We start from the raw sequence: 17,937 nt of genomic DNA, 5'->3' as shown, positions 1-17,937 counted from the left end.
AAACAAAAAAAAAAAAAAAAAACCAATTTCATTGTATAAAACATTCGTTTTAATTTTCTTTTACAACATCAGAATACGATTTATTTATTGTTCGAAAAAAATCTAAAAATATGAGATTAAATTGCGTCTCACTTGAAGGAAATGAGCAGTATAGATTATATTACGAATACCTTCCGGGGATCGCTATTGAAGCAAATATTTTTTTTAACGTTATTTACAAAACCGAGTGCACGGAATAAGCGAAAGCTGAGCCTTCCCCGATATATCGCAGCTCTGATTTCGCCGGGAGCGGAAGATCCGGGTAATAAGTCATCAGAGGTTCGAGTCGGCAGGAAGAGGGGATAATCGGTCATCCAGTCAATTAGACAGAAGATCCGCGGATTCGGTGAAACACCGCCGTCGTTGCAAATAATTATGGGGCATTGTCATCGAGTCGTTTCAAGTCCGTTAATCTCGACTTCTGTATAGCCGCGTGTAATTGCAGCCGCAGTGGTTCGAAACGGTTTTCAACAATTTTCTTCCCCGTTTTTTATGCCGTTTTCCGTAACTTTTTTTTTTTTTTTTATGACATCGTACGATTCGCTCGGTGCTGCAAGTATTAAACGCTGAACCGTCCAGCAACGGAGAGATAAATTTATCGTAATAAATTGTACGAAACACGGTTCCGAGATTATTAATAAAGCTGTTTATTATAATAATAAGGCAATGCATAATACTTACCGTTTAATCTGTCATCTCCCGCTGGATAAAGCTTGGCATATTATACTAAGCATCTTTGTCATTACCACAAAGTATATTTTTTACTCACTTTATTTCCCACTAATTTTCCCCTGTTTTTTAAATTCATTTATTTATTCGTTCTACTTTATTTCCTTTAATTTTATTTAGCACACTTGACAACGATAAGCTAATGAATCATTCATTTAACCTCTCATCACTCCAGCTGTTGATCATTATCACCCTTATTTTACACTCACTATTCATTGGTTAAAATATTTTGTTATAAATCCGTTTTTCCTTCTTCGATGAAAATTCCGCTATCGTGTTTTTCTTTAACAACTTGGAAAATTTCAGTTCAAAATATGTTTCCAGCATCTACAGCTTGAGCTGGATCATATTTCTATAGCGAAACGGTTATCTCGCAAGCTCTTGATAGTTTCTCATGTTACCAAAGATTTTCTCACGAGGTCAGAATTCGCACACTGTGAAATATTTATCCTAGAATTTTCGCTTCGCTTTTGACAACTGTTGTAACTTCTCACTCCTCAATCCTCAGTTTTCCCTATTCAATTGACGAAGAAGCTTCGTCTTACACCGGTTGCCGAAATTTCGTGACCGAAAGCTCGATCCACGATGTTGGTAAACGGGGCGATAACTCTGGCTCGAAACAGCCGTCTCATGTTTGTTTCGACGTTCTCAAGTTTCGTCGCGGAAGCATAAAACCGCGTTTTGCATTTTGAGCGATCACCTCAGAGTCGCCGTGACGCGTTAAAGCGCAGCACATCGAATCAAACTAAACGATTACCAATTGACCCGCTGCACTCTTGGCTCCGCAACCACATCGTAAAGTAGCACCTGGAGTCCAAAATCCCGTCAACTCGTCTATCCTTCGTCCGTAAGATGACGAAGTGAGGGATGAAGATAACGACACTCGAACATTGGTTGTCACTACGATTTTTTCACCAATTTCTGAACCGCCGTCTGATCAATTATTTTCCTCGAGCTTTGAGACGTGATTCGGAGCAAGGCTGATCAGTCTGTCGAATAAAAAACCGCACCACTCTCCGATTCGCGTTTTTCGCACGGAAATCCGACGTAGAACTCGCGGGGCACGCGGACCGACTACGAAACCCGCGCCCGATGCTCTCGGGATGAACTTGGACACGGGAATGAACTGGAGCGCCTGCTGTCGCCAGAGAGGGGCGAAGACTCGACTCGACTCGACTCGACTCGACTCGGTTGCGCGGGTCGATCGCACGGGTTACACTTCGCCGAGACGCGGTCCAGGGATGCTGCGACTCGTCATCAGAGCGCGCAACCTTAGCCATGTTCGCCGCCTACTTTGGTTACCGGATTTCGAACCCATCCTCGAATTGCCCTGATCCAGACGCGGGGCTTCCGAAAAAGCCGACAAACGTGGAGCAGCGAAGCCCCGTGCGGAGGGGAGCTCAAACCTGGAAAATAAAATGATAGGACTTGATGGATTTTTCAGGTTTCATCCACTCTCAAAAGATCGGTTAGAGTGCTTTCGCGATTTGGCGAACGCGAGGTTTTCTTTTGGATACCGAAAGCTGCTGTCTTTAAAGTTGGTAATCTAGCCTTGCTATGAGGGAGCCCAAAGAGCTTTGCTTTTATCGAATCACCCCGCGCAAGCTCAGCGCAGCTGGTCGACCGTCCTACCAACCAGACTAAAGGATACCGCCAAGCTATCGATTCGGGCCTGCCAACTGAGGGGATTGTCGATTCGGTTATTTCCAACACGCCTAGGGAATTCCGCAGTTATCGTGGTGCTGGTGTCGCAACGCGCAGTTTTCAAAACCGCTGAATGGAAACTTCTGACATTACGTTGGGATAAACTACTCGATGACTTGATCGACTATGCCAGGAAGTGTCTTGAATTTTCTTAAGCTCTGGTTTCACTTGTTACTGTTAAATTTAAAATCTTCAAATCTAGTTTTACTCTTCTACTTCGTTTATCATCGCGTAAGGCACTCCAGAATACAATGACGGAGATACTTAAGAAATTTTTTAATCACTCGTGACTGGGCTTACGGTGATTAGAATTTGCGAGGTTGAATCGCGTTGACTTTCATAAGTTTGCGGAAGTGGAAGCATTTTCATGGTTATATACCTGCCCGCGGAACACGGCGGCGGTATTTCAAAGGTATGAAAATGAAGGATAGACCCGGGAAAAATTCAATTTTGTTCGTAAGACACAACCGAGAAATTGACTTCCTCCCTGCAGGTTGGATGAGCATGCACACGACGTTGCAAGACAGCTGAACGAACGGCTGCCGCAGGATGAAAATATTCCCTTGATATTCCCCTGACGACTTGGGTAGATCGGTAAATTTTTATTGCTTGTGTCAGAAGATTTGCGATCTTCTGTTCAACACAGAAGTTCAATTCAATTTCGCAGATTGATGCGTTACAACGCGAGTAATAATCTATCCAAAAAATTCCACTTCGAGGCAAATTGTCTTCCGTAATACAAGCAATTTTTTTTACCTCGGGGAAAAACGCAAGCCTATACAGTCTAAAACCGGGACAGATTTCATTGAAACGTTTGGAAAGTTGCAGATCGAGCATTTTTTGCTGGCAGAATGCTGCCTCGTAATCCGAAGCGTTCCGATTCTACCATTCGTGACAATAGCGAGAGGCGTTGAAGGATATTGAAAAGTTAGTCTGGAACGTCAAATGAGTCGCGACTCTCACTCCCTGACGGTGTTTCTAATTTTCGCTATCTAGTCTCAGTCCGGATTTGTGATTAATTATTTTCTGCGATCTGGCTTATCTCACGTTCATTTGGTACAGCTCGGTTTCATTCTGCGTAGGTGGGCTGTTTGAGTAGGAGTCTTTGCGTGGGCAGAAGGAAGAATTAATTATATTCTAAAGAAATCGCTCGAAGGTCGATGAAAAAGAAAACCTAATAAGCACCGAGCGTCAAACGCCGAGCCCGTGAGCGGCGCAAGAAGCGTAAGACCTCGCGGATGGGGACAGTAATTCCGTCCTCCCACTCTTCAACCCTGTGTTCTCATCCCCTTACTCCTACCTCGTCCGGAGATTCAAGAAAGTGAGCAAGTCTCGTCTCCTCATCTCTACTGGCATCAGGATCGTGCTCGAGGAGGACAGTTTCATTTTGTTATCCCCTGCAACGGCGAATGTGAAAATCAACTTCACGAGGAATCAAGTTCGTGATCGCTCTCGAAGTCACACGTCTTCGGTTAGCCGCAAGGCATCGGTTCTCACACGCGAAAGTTAAGAACGAAAAATAAAAAAAAATCGCTAATTTAAACAACAGCAAATGAAGTTCGCATTGAGAATCTCAAGAGCTGTGAGCTCCGTCCAACCGCTGTCACCAAAACTCCAGTACCTGGATAAACGGCAAGTCCGCACTCTGCACTCGAGGATACTGACTCCTGGATCGTGCCGGGGTCCCATACCTGTGCAGCATAATAATTTTGCATGAGGGTCGTGTCGTAAAATACCCCTAGCAATTGGATTATCCTAGGTGCACGATAGTTTATAGTAAATTGACGCAAACTGCAGCCTCATGCTGTTCACGTAACGGCAAGATTCCACTTGGCTCAAGTACGTATATGTGGACTATAAAACCGCGGGTCCGCGACAGTCGACGGTTAGCTCGGTGGTCAGGTATCGAAACGCGCCTGCGTTTGCTACCCACACGCCTCGATTCCTCCAAACCACCGCCATTTTTTGTCGCTGCGGAGTTCTCTGGCAAAGTCCCGATAAACTTGGAATCACGCGGTACTGAGTACATCAAGATTAGCCCCGGGTAAAAACTTCCGAAGGATTCAGAAACTTGCTCTGTATTCTGCAGGTCACTGATTTCTTTTGAGAGTTAAGGGTATCTTTCAGAATAATTACGTAAGGGTTGCGGTAGATTTGTGGTAGCTGCTGAAATAATTTGATAGAATCCTGAATTTGTGGGAAAGGAGGAAATGTTTTGAACTGATCCTTGTACCTGTAATCAAGTACGCAAATATTTGCACAAAGCCGTTTCGTCGTGTTCCAAAATCTCGCGAATTCTCATAACCCGGGAAATTATCATGAAAGTTCATTTCCAACCACGATGCATTGGTCGGTATTCTGTTGTAGCGATAATTAGCGCAGTTTCGAATCCCTTCAACCTTCCGCTCTACCCTTCTATTCACATTTTGCTCAACGGAAAACAGAGAACGACGACTTGTTACCGCTTGAGCAATCACCGTACGTCTGTCTACATTGGACAGAACTGCGCGTGCATGCATTTCACGGTGTTCCTACCGCTGAGCCACTTCGTGAAACCAACGCTAATTGAACCCGGACGAGGATGACAAACAACAACAAACCCCAGCTACCGCAGGTTGGGCTGAGCTGGGCGATACTAAAGAGCAAAGTTGACCCGACCGGCAGCTGCATGGTATTGTTACAGATGCTGTATTTTATACGTGTCATACGTGCGCTTATGCACATGTAGCTGGGTAGCATGTGTGCCTGTGTATGCACATCGGCTCGGGTAGACGAGGAACGAAAGTGCCGGGTTATGGAGCGAAAGAGGCCAAGTGGCTGGCAAAAATCCGCGGCATTTGCAGGTACGGAGACAAAGAAAGCTAAGCAGTTTTCCGGGGAAATCACTTACCGGCTTGAATTGCGGAGGGGTACAAACCTGAGGGTGGTCCAAGACTTCGAAGGCCGATAAGAAAATGGATGGCGAGACTTTTTCGAATAGTACGATTGAATGAGAGTCGAGAGGCGGGTGGATCCATCACACCTGTAATTCATCACTGAGAAAGTGCGCCGGGGAAACAAAAAACACGGATACGAGTATCGGCGGGCAACTCGGAAGGAGGAAGCGCAATTAGAAAGCACTCAGGCTGACGCTCGCTAAATAACAGCTGGTTTATCAATGCATTAATATCAGTTTGACGGGCGTGATGGGGGTGCGGGCCGGCTTATCCCTTCCAGTCGAGGACCATTGTTCCGGAGAACAATGCTTTCCTGGATGGTTAATGTGCCCAGAATACATGGACATTGTGGAGGTAGCACAGTGCCGACCAAACGCAATTTCTATCCCGATTAATGAAAGATTATCCTGACACGGAGCCCCAAGCCCGTCTTCGCCCTGACTTCACCACCCCCAGAAGGAGGTGGGCTCACCGCTCGGCTCCTTTAGTCTGCAACATTTTAACCATCGATCGGAGCTAATCGATACCACTTTCCTCCCCCGACCGAGAGCCAATTTTTCTTACATTTCTCCCGATTATCTCGGTGCAGGGCGAGCCGGAAAGATTCATCACCGACCATCGACAAGCATGACAGTGTTGAGATAAAATGAACGTGCAAAAAATTGTGAAACCATTCAAGAGAGGGATGGCCAAGGTCGAAACGAACCGACCATCCGTTTGACGCGAGTGAAGTTCAGATCCTGACGAAAACTTGAATTGCCTTGTCTCAACATCCAAGTTGTATCTATTGTGCGGAGAAGTCGCGAACGTGACTCAAGACCGAACCTACAGACTTGAAACTCAAGTTCCTTGACATTTTGTACGTGATCAAGAGAGATAATGCTAACGAAATATTTATTTACGCCGTTTTCCACGCCTCGCCCTGACTTCACTCAAGAACTTCGTTCGCTCCTCTCTCAGCGAAAAGACTAACTTTGCAACTTGTCAGTTTAAAACATTTCGTGCAAAAAATGCTTTGCACAGGTAGACAAGATTGCATTGGACGAACATTGAGGAAGATCCGTCAACCTCTGGTCCATTACCGTGAATACCATATAACCCAATTGGTCTCCGGCTGCCCGCAATGTATTGTAATTGCCTTGAGAATAGTAATTGACTGTCCGAAAACCAGATGCTCTATCATGCGCTCTTGCCCTAGCTGCAAGGACGAAGTGACGAAGCAAGGAAGGTCGTGGTGATCCAAAGTGAAGCGTGCTCTTTTCCCAACGTTCCAAAAATTACAAAACCGAGTACCTTGGCGTTCTGGATCGTGGAACTAAAATTTATTCATGGCGATTCCATTATACTCCGCATTCGGAATTTCATGCCCATCCAGACACCTGGTCCCTGATAAATGTCCGATCTTAATCCATGGGCAAATTCAGACCCATCGATGTTGACGAATCGGTCAATCACGACGGACCAGGTTTAACCACATGTTTGAGTTCTGCAATAGATCTGTGTGCTTACGCGTGTACCATCACCTCCGCGGCCCCGCAGTGTGCCCTTGGCACAGTCTGATCCGCACGAGGGGTGAAACGGCTGGAGGGCGACAGGGTGTGTGGGTCGATGAGTGCGCGTAGGAACACACTTGACGGGTGGTTTATACATGCATACACCGTTCGGCGAGGGAGGAGAGCGGCGAATCTATTTGTCTTCTGACAAATTGAGCTGTCCACTTTCCTTCCACCATACCAGGCAGCCCCACCGCACTGCCGCTATCGTCGACATCTTTAATGAGATTCAGTCACGGAAAACACGACCGCAGCTGTAACGCCACCCGTCCTCTTTCCATCCAGCATCGCATCTCTTTCCGGATGGTGGAAGTGGAAGGTGGAAGTGGAACGAGACACCGACAGGGACAGGGAACACGACGGCTTATTATACTACACTACACACATAGTTAGAGCGCCGACCCTTCCCTCCGTCGCTCTTCACCCCGTCTGCCATGGCTCTGGTGTGGCACTCACTTACGTTGACGGTGGGTGATGCGACCTCGACCAGTGACGCCCCAGGACCACTTGGATAATCCGACGAACGAACTCGCCGACCGACAAACACCGTTATGTCTTATTGGTATCATGCCGTAACAAGGCGATGCTCCAGGTTCATGACTAGGACCTTCGGGGATATGGACATTCGGTGTATGTAAATATACTCTATCGCACTATCTTGCGCGTCCGGGAACGGCTTTCGGAAAGCTGGAGAGGGACGCTACTTTGCATAATTTACCATTTTACCTCTGTCTTCATTCTCTGTTTATTATCGTACAGAAAAAGAAACTTTTCAATAGCTGTATGTTGTAGCGGTAGACAAAAGAACTGGGTTGAAAATTTATCAGTGAAATTTCACACAACGCTGTATTCGCTATGAGATATCGTCTAAACAAATTTATAACCAGACTGGCAAGCATCCACCTTTGAAAACGTTCTCACGAATCATTCGGTGATTGTACCCTTTATTCTCGCTTGCTATATTTACTCAGGAAATGTTTGAAGGATTGATGTTTGAGGTGAAAAATGTGCAAAATGAAAGAAACCGGAGACAGAAAGATGGATTCTACAGAATGTGACGTGTCTGTGCCACGTGCACACATAGCAAGTGTTTTTCTCAAAAGTACTCGACAGTCTCTGGGGGGCTGTCAAATGCACATTTTATGAAATATAAAAAGCATTCACGGTTATAGAGTAGTGGTCTGAAGCGTTGCCAGGCACCTGGAAAGTGGTTCTAAAATAAATATATACCTGCCATGGAACACGTCCCTCTCTTTCTCTATCTCTCTCTCTCTCTCTCTCCGTCTTTTGGTCTTTTCCCTCGCTTATGCGAGGATTGGCTGACCACGGAGGCTGAGCGAACCTGCCTGCATTGATACAGTGCAGCTTTGACGGATATTTTTCACCGTTGCTGTATCGACTTTACTGCAGTGAAACGGTGTCAAGCGTGTTTTATTAGAACACTCTGGATCCGCGATTCTACTCAATCCACGTTAAGGCAAGTGCACCAGTTATAGACACGTTTAAACCCAATTATTGACCCTTTTATTTGCCAAAATTATAAATTGACAGCAAAAATTGTGAATTTCTTGATGACTGAAACCAATTGCCAGAGGGAAAGACATTACAAATTTATATTGTGTTGTTTTAGAACTAATGATCAAGCAGACACAACAAAAAAAGGTCGATAATTGGGACAGGGTCAATAACTGGTACACTTACAACTCTGAATTATATGCATCGGGCGCAATTTTTATGCAAATTTTCACACTTTGTGCCCTTCGAGCTGCAGCTTAGCCTCGCGTCGAAAAAGGTTTTGGCTGCAAAAAAGGGGACGAATGAGGGATCCTGGAACGTCCGGCGGAAACCGGAAGACAGAATCGAACGACGATTGCTGATTAGCAATGCAAATCTTTAATCCGGAATAAATTTTGGCTGCGGTCACTTCTGCATACTGGACTGCGTTGAGCGAGGGGTAGCTGAGGGTGGAAGCGAGGGGTGGAAAGTGGCCTGATACATTTTGCCCGGATACGTGTGTCAATATATATGGAAATATACGACCCTCTCGTTTTATGTGACAGGAAGTGATGGAGGACGCGCCATTTGTGCACTTTAGGCGATAAAGGTCACCAATTCACTTGCGTCCAATTATTCCCGACCCGGTGCGAAGCCGGTTTCCCTCCTCCGGATACGCGCCGCGACGCGACGCCTACCCTTGCGTTATTGCAAAGCTTCCTCTTGGCGGTGGCCTCCGACAGAAGCTTGCATTCACGTCTCTCGCCTTCCTCCCGATGTGTCTCGCGGCGCGTGGCCTACTTCCTGCAAACCCAGAGGTGTCTACCCCTCCAGTAATAGAAATGGAATATGAAAATAAAGGAAACGTATACGCGCTGCGGCGGGAGGGGGGGGGGGGGGGGGGATGGATAAAAATGAAGAGCGTTGTAAAATTCTTCTGCGAGTATAGGAGCCCGAGCTTATATGCACTGCCGCCGTGTCGGAAGAAGAATAAATTCAAATGCTTCTGCGTTTCCCTCTCCTATTACACATATCCACCATGCTCTCGACTCGGTCTATGAAACACTTTGGAACAGATTTGAGTAAAATTTTTTAGTCCCTGCCACGATAACATAGATACAACAGTAAAAGCTCTGCAAATGTATTGGATTTTGGTTTTGCTTTGCCAAATTGAGAATTGCTCTGGACTTGGGAGAATTGATTAGCTTAATTTTCAAAATTATTTTCGCTTTCAAGTATTCTCTGAAAGGCTTAAACTCTGTAAAATAGTTTTAGAATTTCATTATAGAACACAAAATAATTTCTCTTCCCATTCTCAATAATGGGAAATGGAAATAAGATGAAAAATAGTATGTTATAAAACAAAAAAAATACTCACGTCTAGCTGCAAAGTCAGAGATTCTGTTTGCAAACTTATGGGAAGAATGAAGAAACCAAAATCGTGTGTACATATAATAAGATGAAATTGGGGCGAAGGAAATGAAAAAAGAATCATCATTTCCATTCATATTTACGTCCCGAACCAAATCGGTTTCGATATGTTTATTATTTGGTCGTTCGATCACGGTCTGGTTCAAAGTGCTCGCATTTTACAACTACTATATCATATTTCACCGGTTGTATACCCATCTCCTGTCACACGCCCCACGAAAACTGTCTGCTGAAGTGGACTATTTTAAAAAGCATCATCTCCATTCGCCTGATATCCCAAGAAACCTTTGAGGATATCATTTTTACTTTGCCATCAGCCACGATATGAAATTTTATCTCCATTGAACCGTCCGTTGCAAATAAACAGGAACCGCCGTTATTTTTACTTGCACAGACAGAACATTTACGGTGTCGAGTTGTTTTTGCTTGTCCATCTGTCTGTTGAACTCGATATTTTTGACGGTTGAATCAGGTGATATCAGAGCTTCTGACGAGCTGAATGGTGCTTTGAAAAAAAAAACAAAAAAAAAACAAGCAAATAAACCAGCAAAAAAGTCGTACAAGTTATCAACAGCGAAACGTTGAAATACTCGTGAAAACTGGATAGCAGACCGGACGCGAGATGCAGAGTCGTAAATTCTGCTTGTAATCAGGGACGTACACTTTTTTTTTTGTTTTTTCAAGAGAGAGAAAATACCCGTGCGATCTTACTTCCGAGCCCTGCATCGTAAAGATATTGCCGAGTCTCTCGAAACAGAGAAAAGTTGAAAGTTAAACTACGCAGTTTTGTTTGTTGCACTGAAACTTCTTCCTAACAGGTATCTGAGTACCAGTCTATGGTCCCAGTCCCATTGCGTACTTCGTGAATACATAGGTCGAGATGCTTCATCGTCTTCTTTTTACGTCAGAGTTTTACCTAATATGAATTTAATTTCCAAAAACGTATTCGAAATTCTGAAGTTATAAAAGGTTTGGATTCTTGAAACCGCAATGAGTTTGCGGACATAAAGACGGTTGATCAATCCCACATAACAGGACCTGAATCCTTGTATCCATGACGCCTATTACAGATGACGAGTTAGGTAAATAGTTGAAAAAATGTATTCGTTACAAGTATATATCAACCGTGGATATCACGACATGAAACACGTAGAAAAAAAATCATAGTAGAAAGAATAAATATGTATATAGATTAAACCCTAAATAGTCAACAATATGTCTGATTAACTAGTGATTAACCTCGTGATACGGAACTACTGTGGATAATCGAAGATGTAAAACTACTGGAACTAGAGTTCTTTCTAAAAACGTGGCGAAACACTCTAAAATCATTCGATCCACACTGGCTTTCTAACCACAATAGAACAACTACCGAAAGCTGATCTGCGTGTAGAGTTTGTAATTTATTGCTCATTAGAATTATCACTGTGTTCTTGCTACTTCGGTTTCCTCTTGATTGTCCCTGTGTTTGAGGGGTTGGAATAGCCGGTGCTGTTGGAAGAGTCAGTGCTCGATGATGCCTCGCTGTTCTTCTTAGTGAACAACGGTATGCCGGAGGATTTGTGGTCCATGGTTGGAGTGAGAGGAATATCGGTGACCTTGCCGCCAAGAACGGCCTCGACCTTCTGCACAACTTCGGCCTTCTCGGCGTAAACGGGACTTGGTGACTTTTCCAACTTTGGCATCAAGTCCTCCTTCTTTTTGGAGAACGAGGGTATCCTAGTGACCTTGGGCTTCTCTTTCAGCGGGGGTTTCTCGAGGGTGAGATGATCCCTGTCGAAACTCTTGTCCTTCTCCGTGTTCCTCAGGTTCTGACACTCCGGCGAGGGGATCGCTGATACCTTCGGTATGTTTTTGTTGTCCCTGGTCTTATGCGGATTCGTGGACGGCTTTATTATTATCTTCGGCTGCTTCAGGCCGGCTGCCACTCCCGGGCCTTTGCAGTTGTGCGGGGTTATTATGATCTTCGGCTCCTGTCTATCTTCCTGGTTGATCAATCTCTGACACATATTCGATACACTGTGACTAAGACTCTGTCCCGACTGTCCTAAGAGGTTGCCAACTCTCGGAGTGATTACGATTTTCGGTTCCACCGCAGGTCCCTTCGGTTCCCAGTTTTGCGTCAGAATAGCACTCGGCTGTAAGCTTTCGCTGCTGTTGGTCGTACAAGAGTTTGGGATCAAGTTCTGGGTTGAGCCACCACCAGCTGTCTTGCTGAAATTTGCATCCTTCTCCACGAAAGGAGGAACGGTGATAACAGCTGGTGATATATTGCCGTCACTGAGACTCGCTAAAGGTTTGTACCAGTTTGGATTCCCGATAGTAAAATCAGGGGTAGCACTTGAAGGCTCCAGAGGTTTCGGTTTTGCCCTGTACCAGTTCGGGTTGCCAACCTTGTTCCCCAAGAATCCAGCCGCGTGGTTTAGGCTTGGTGCTGACAGCTGTTCGGCAGCTCTGAGCTCCAGCCCGTGAATATTACCGTTGATGTTTCCCGAACTCTGCGACTGATTTATCGTAGGCTTAGTCATAGGAATATGCTCGTTTCGTTTGAAGGCCTCGATGAGATTCGGATCTGAGTTATTCTTGTTCGTGGAGTCTTGCCGTTTCAGGAGAGGCCCGACATGCAGGTTCGTGGTTATGGGCTCAGCCTCGACCTGATCCCCCTCCTCGGCAAGGTCAAGGCTCTTCGAGGTGCCAAATACTCGCGGAGGTGGAAGTGGAGGAAGGTTGTTCCCCGATGGTGAATTTGGCTGTGAGCCGTTTTTGTAGTCCTTCAGCGAGTTGGCGTACTGCTTTGGCATAAATAGGCTGTTCGGTGCTGGGAGGGAACGGCGCTTTTCGATGTCCGGCAGCACCTTCGGGTACTTCCTGCGCTTTATGGTCCTCAGTGCTTCCTCTGGACTCACGGTGTCCCGCACCTCCGTGGAAGGCTCCCTGCACGTGACGTTGATGTCACCGCCCCCGAAGGTCGTCAGTTTCGAAGTCACGTGCAGGCTGCTGTCGTCCGTCGACACCTGGTCGTACAAGTTCTCGCTGCCCGTTCCTGTTCCGGTTGAACTCTGCGGCGAACCGATCCTCGGCAGCCTTGACTTCAGCTTCGTGTTAACCTTTGCGTAAAGACTGCTTCCACTACCGTAGTCTGATTCACTGACCTTTGCTGCCGTGTCCATAGGCAGCGGGTCACTCTTCGAGTGGTGATGTTCTATGACCACAACCTGTGGCGCAGTGGCGCCTGAACTCGAATCCGGGGTCTCAGAGTGAAGATCGTCCAGTCGGTTCTGAAACGGTGCTGAATCGCCTTGTGCCAGCTCGATCGGAATCTGGTTGAGTACCGATTCGGTCCTAGTCGCTGGAGTCGCGTCGATGGCCACTGAGACCTTCGGAACCCTGGACGGCTTTAATTTCTTCCCGGGTCTTACGGTGATCTTCGGATTTGAGTCGTATATCGGCTCCTCTTTCCTGCTCATTATCTTTTCGAGTTGGAGCTTGCGCCGCTCCTCCTCCTGCTGCTTACTCAACTTCTCTTGGTGCTCCTTTTGCAGGGTTTCTCGTGTCTTACGGAGAAACCTTGGAGAGCATCTGGAACAGTAAAAGAAAATGCGGAGTTTTGTTAAATCGGTCCTGACTAGGTTGCAGAGCAATGAGCAGCAATGGTCTATGACAGAAATGATTTTCGGGTACCGAATGCGGAGACCAGCTGGTACTGAGATATGCGTCTACATGACACACTTTCCTTCGACTTTATGTTCCCATCTTGCATCATCGCGAGGGTTGTAACTTGCAAGGGGACGGTGCGCAGATGGTACTACTCTACGAAAGTTGATCTCGAATCTGGGAAACAGTGCTGCGAAACCTGCTACTCGAAACAGCCGTGAGGCTGACAAATTCGTGCCATTAAAGCTGGGAACATTGCATGGCTTGACTGGAAGAGCTGAACCTATTGCGGGAAAACACTTTCGAAACTATTAACGGGCCGTAAAAAGCACGAGCGTTAAGTATCGCAGAGAAGGCATTACCGCTAAGTGGTCATGCGTGAAATCTTTTGCTTTTCCATCGATTTACGCTATCCTTTGTCTTCCGCAGGCGCTATTTACTAAGACACCAGCAAAGCTGTCTCATGTGCTAGATTTTCGGAAGAGGAAGTGTGTCAGACAATTTCTCGGGAAAGTTTTAATTGCGCGTAGAGTTCCCATACTGAATCGCTTCCTAGCTGTTTGCCGAATATTGGTGGCTTCCTCGTGGCATTTAGGGAAAGATTTTGGAACTGTTTCTTGGATTAGGGTGAAAACAATTGATCTCAATGAAGTGGAACAGTACGAATAAACTGACCTGTGAACTATTTCCTGCTGAATCCACTCTCTGACTTTGATGTGGGTGTCGATGGTCGAGCTGGAATTTTGCCGCGAGAGTTTCGACCGTCTACCAAAATTTGAATTGTTATCGTAAGCCTTGTCACTCTTCAGAACTTCGTTCAGGTCTGGTTTGCTGTCGTTCTTGTGCCCAAGTTCAACATTCTTCACGACCTGTTTATCCACCTTTGACCGCTTTGAGCCCTCATCCTTCTGGCTCAGCCTTCGCTTCAGGCTCTTTTCCTTGTTTTTCAGGCTGTGCCGCTTGTGGTAAAGGTAAAAAAATGCGGTTAAATTTATCAGCAGGAACACCACGCCAAAGCCGACAACCAGCGATATCGCAGATGAACTCCGACTCGTGTTCGACTGCGGCGTCGTTGCGATGTCTTCGTCCGCTCCTGTACTCTCCTGTCCGATCTTAGCCGGGTTGAACAACCCTGGAAACGTATTCACACTCTCCGTTTCCGTCCCCGATGACTCTCTCGTTTGTTCAGGCCGCTGGTAAGTCTTCACTCCGTAGTCAAATCCCGGCCTTGCCTGACCTGAACGGCCAATCAACCCATCAGCGATGTCCAAAATCGTCGGTCTTCCTCTTATCGGCGTATCGACAGAGATAGGCATCGTTTCACCGTTCGGCCGTCTGATTAACTCCGGTAATTCTTCGTTCCAGAACTTCATCTCCGCATCTCTGTACCGTGTACCAACTTCCGGTGGTATGGCTAAAGTCAGAAATTAGATTCAGAAGGGATTATTATGGGAATTTATTCAAGTCTTCGGTTTAATGTGACTTTTTCAGTTGACGTTCGATAAGCGTAACCTGGGAATGATTCAAGACTGATAATCTTGTGATGGAAAAATCGAAATGCAATAAAATCGTCTAATTGAATTGATCCAATTAGTGCCTTCCTCACTTCAGGAATTCATGCATTCAAATGTTCTTGCAAATTTTCAAAACTTCATGTAAATCGATTGACCTTTCGTCGGGTGAACACTTGACTTGAGTGAAGATAACCCTTGAAAATACTCGAAAGACAATGCGATTCAACAAACTTCGGAAACACTCAGCATTTCGAATCGTTGCACAGTTTTGGGAGCGTATCTGCGAGGCGTGTCGCAATAAAGGTATAATTTTGTCGTACTCACTCAGGTTGAAGTAGGTCTGATTTTCAGGGTCATACTCGGGCCAGTCGAGTTCATATTGCTGCCACTCCTTGGCTCCATCGGTCAGGAATGTTGATCTTCTCGGGGCGTTAGGATTCCTGAACAAACGTAATTCAGCCAGGTCAAGATAAACGCACAACTAACAAAAAGCTGCGAAGCGAGCCAGCCCCTTGCACGAGTTGGACAAACACAAAGGGGGAGGTGAAAGAGCAAGAGCAAGCCAGACGGGCACAGAAGTCCTTTTAATTAATGAGAAAATACTGAGCTGCACAAGTATATTCCTTGCAGATCGCTGTTCGGTAGTTTCAGCGACAAGTCCGATGAGACGATGCGCGTGTAATCGAGCTACAACCCAAGGATAGTCAAACTTTGCACCGTGGCGATAGCCGGTGAGCTATTTGGTCCAGTGCGTTTTTTTCCAAACTGCCACCACCGCCGACACGTTTGCTTAGGACGTTTGTTCGGCAGTATAGAACTGTCGTCAGTCGATCCCAAGCAAACAGTGTGGCAGCCCGTTAAACGGAAGAGGAAGAAGGACGTGCAGGAGGACGTGAAGTAAAATTCAAATTCAACCAATCAGGGGAGTTTGAGGCGTCGTTGCAATCCTTCTTCGCTGATTTTCACCGCGTTGAAATAAAAATCGTGTACCGCGAAGAGGACCTTCATTGGGTTCAAACGTTCGTCAGGTGCAATTGACGTTCTGCCCGCCCATGGAATCGGTTATGATTTCGTGAATTTGATGACACTTTATTCAGCACACATTTGCGTTGTGCACCTGACCACTCGGTGTTCCCCAATCAACACGCTGTGCTCGCTTACCAATTTGGTAAAATTGAAAGACTACAATTGAAACCCATCAGCCTGTGATTGTTTCATCGCAATTGACGCTGCTCACCGACGAGCGAGTGGCCGGAACGAAATATTGGAAAGAGGAATTCGGTCGAGCAAAGTCCACCGTATCGTGAGGTGATCATTAAAAAAAAGACATACCCTAACTTTCCGAGGAATGTAACGGACCGTCTCTTCCAGGGTGATTATTACCAAATATGACAGTGGTTGAAATTTCGTTTAAATAATGTAGCGCTGATTATAATTATCGGTGAATTTGAACTCGACGAGATCAGGTAGTCGGGATGTTGAAGGATACAAGAGCCGGCGGCTTTTAGTCGTTTGCATAGCTTTGCTTCCCCGAAGATTTTGAGTCTCGTTTCATCGACACGGAGTCGTGAAGTCTGGGTAACACAGCTAGCTCTAAACTACGCACCATTACGGAGGGCTGGTGCGTCTGTAACTTGTAAATTAAGAGCGCGAATCCAAGACGCTCTCATCCCGAAGGACCGAGATCGTTGAATATCGTGGTTAATTAGCCTTTTGTCTAATTAAAGTTTGCCGAACACGGCAATATGGTTAAGCCTATGTACCTACAGATACGCACGCACTTACGAATCGCTAATTAGAGACTGTCTACACCATAGCAACGAAATACATATCTTTACGTCAGAATTAACCGCGTTTACAGCAGGAAGAAAAAAATTCCTGCGAAACTCGTGTTAGCTGAAATTTATCGACAAGCCGCGTCAAATATTCCAAAGAATTCTTGACTTCTATTCCATAATCCCCATCCTCGTCTATTTTCTATTCTTGTTCTATCATTTCTCCTAAAGTCGTATCTCATGCAGTTCTTTTTATTTTACTGTAATTATCGAGTAGCCCGCATTTTTACCGTCATCAAAATTTCTTCATTAACTCAATCTGGTAACGACGTAATTTCAAACTTGTATAAAATCTTGTACCGAAATGTTGAAGAATTTTTTTATTTTTTCTTCTTCTCCTCCATCTGTTTTGCAAAACATTCGTCAAAGTTTCACCGTGATGCAAAATATTGCAATTTTGTCTAAGGAATTTTCTCACCTTGTTCAGTTCGTAGTTATTTCTTTTTTTTTTCCCCTCCACTTTTCTATCCGATGATTTAGTACACCAGCGAAGCGAATTTCTGTTCCAATTTGTTTTTTTTTCTTCCCGTAGTAAGGTTATTACCAATGTTGGATTAAAGTTTTATTTCAATTTGGGAAAAGGGAATTAGATCCAGGAGAGATGTAGTAGGCAGCTACCGACCGACGGAAGTATAATTATACGGTGTGAGAAACGCAGCCGACTGCTCCGTCAACCCAAGATTTTCTCATACCTCTTCGTTTCTCTGTCCTTCTCCCTCTCTCTCTCTCTCTCTCTCCTTCTCTCCTTTGCCGGTGAGAAGGCGTCCGTATTCCAGCTCTCTAGCACTCTTTTTATTCAACCTTTTTCCGCACCTTGCAGCACGAGCCTGGCGTCCAATTACACCAATCAATACAATGCCCTCGAGTTCTCCGCGTCTCGACGCGACGTATAATTATCTGCAGCGAGCCGGGAGAGATCTGGTTTAAAGAAAAGATACGCGCTCCCTTTTATCTCGACGTATGATTTGTCGAGAAAATCGACGACGCGCCGCTATTGGTGTGTATTTGAATGACTTTAACTGGCTGAGCGAAGCTTTGATCAGCAGTT

At 45.5% G+C, this 17,937-nt stretch overlaps 3 protein-coding genes across 4 annotated transcripts in view; 1 reads left to right on the top strand and 2 right to left on the bottom strand.

Annotated features, from left to right (window-relative positions):
* Window positions 1–1,867, bottom strand: part of NLG-4 (neuroligin 4) — a 260,340-nt gene extending 258,473 nt beyond the window's left edge. The window contains exon 1 of the mRNA XM_046615827.2: window positions 721–1,867. The gene's annotated coding sequence lies outside the window, so the exon portion shown is untranslated. The remainder of the gene's footprint in view (window positions 1–720) is intronic.
* NLG-3 (neuroligin 3) overlaps window positions 1–17,937 on the top strand; it is a 551,048-nt gene that overhangs the window by 254,934 nt on the left and 278,177 nt on the right. The gene's annotated exons all lie outside the window — the stretch shown is intronic.
* The window catches only part of LOC124213974 (uncharacterized), a 53,575-nt gene continuing 46,609 nt past the window's right edge, over window positions 10,972–17,937 (bottom strand). For both annotated transcript variants that reach the window (XM_046615825.2, XM_046615826.2), the window contains exons 10-12: window positions 15,379–15,494; window positions 14,216–14,954; window positions 10,972–13,465 (exon numbers count right to left, since the gene is read on the bottom strand). In XM_046615825.2, the coding sequence (XP_046471781.1) occupies window positions 11,323–13,465; window positions 14,216–14,954; window positions 15,379–15,494 (2,998 nt within the window). In that variant the 3' untranslated portion in view covers window positions 10,972–11,322. The remainder of the gene's footprint in view (window positions 13,466–14,215; window positions 14,955–15,378; window positions 15,495–17,937) is intronic.

This window comes from Neodiprion pinetum, chromosome 3 (assembly GCF_021155775.2).
Source record: "Neodiprion pinetum isolate iyNeoPine1 chromosome 3, iyNeoPine1.2, whole genome shotgun sequence".
Taxonomy (NCBI): Eukaryota; Metazoa; Arthropoda; class Insecta; order Hymenoptera; family Diprionidae; genus Neodiprion; species Neodiprion pinetum.
Note: the sequence above shows the minus strand (reverse complement) of the source record. Positions and strands in the feature narration are given on the sequence as shown.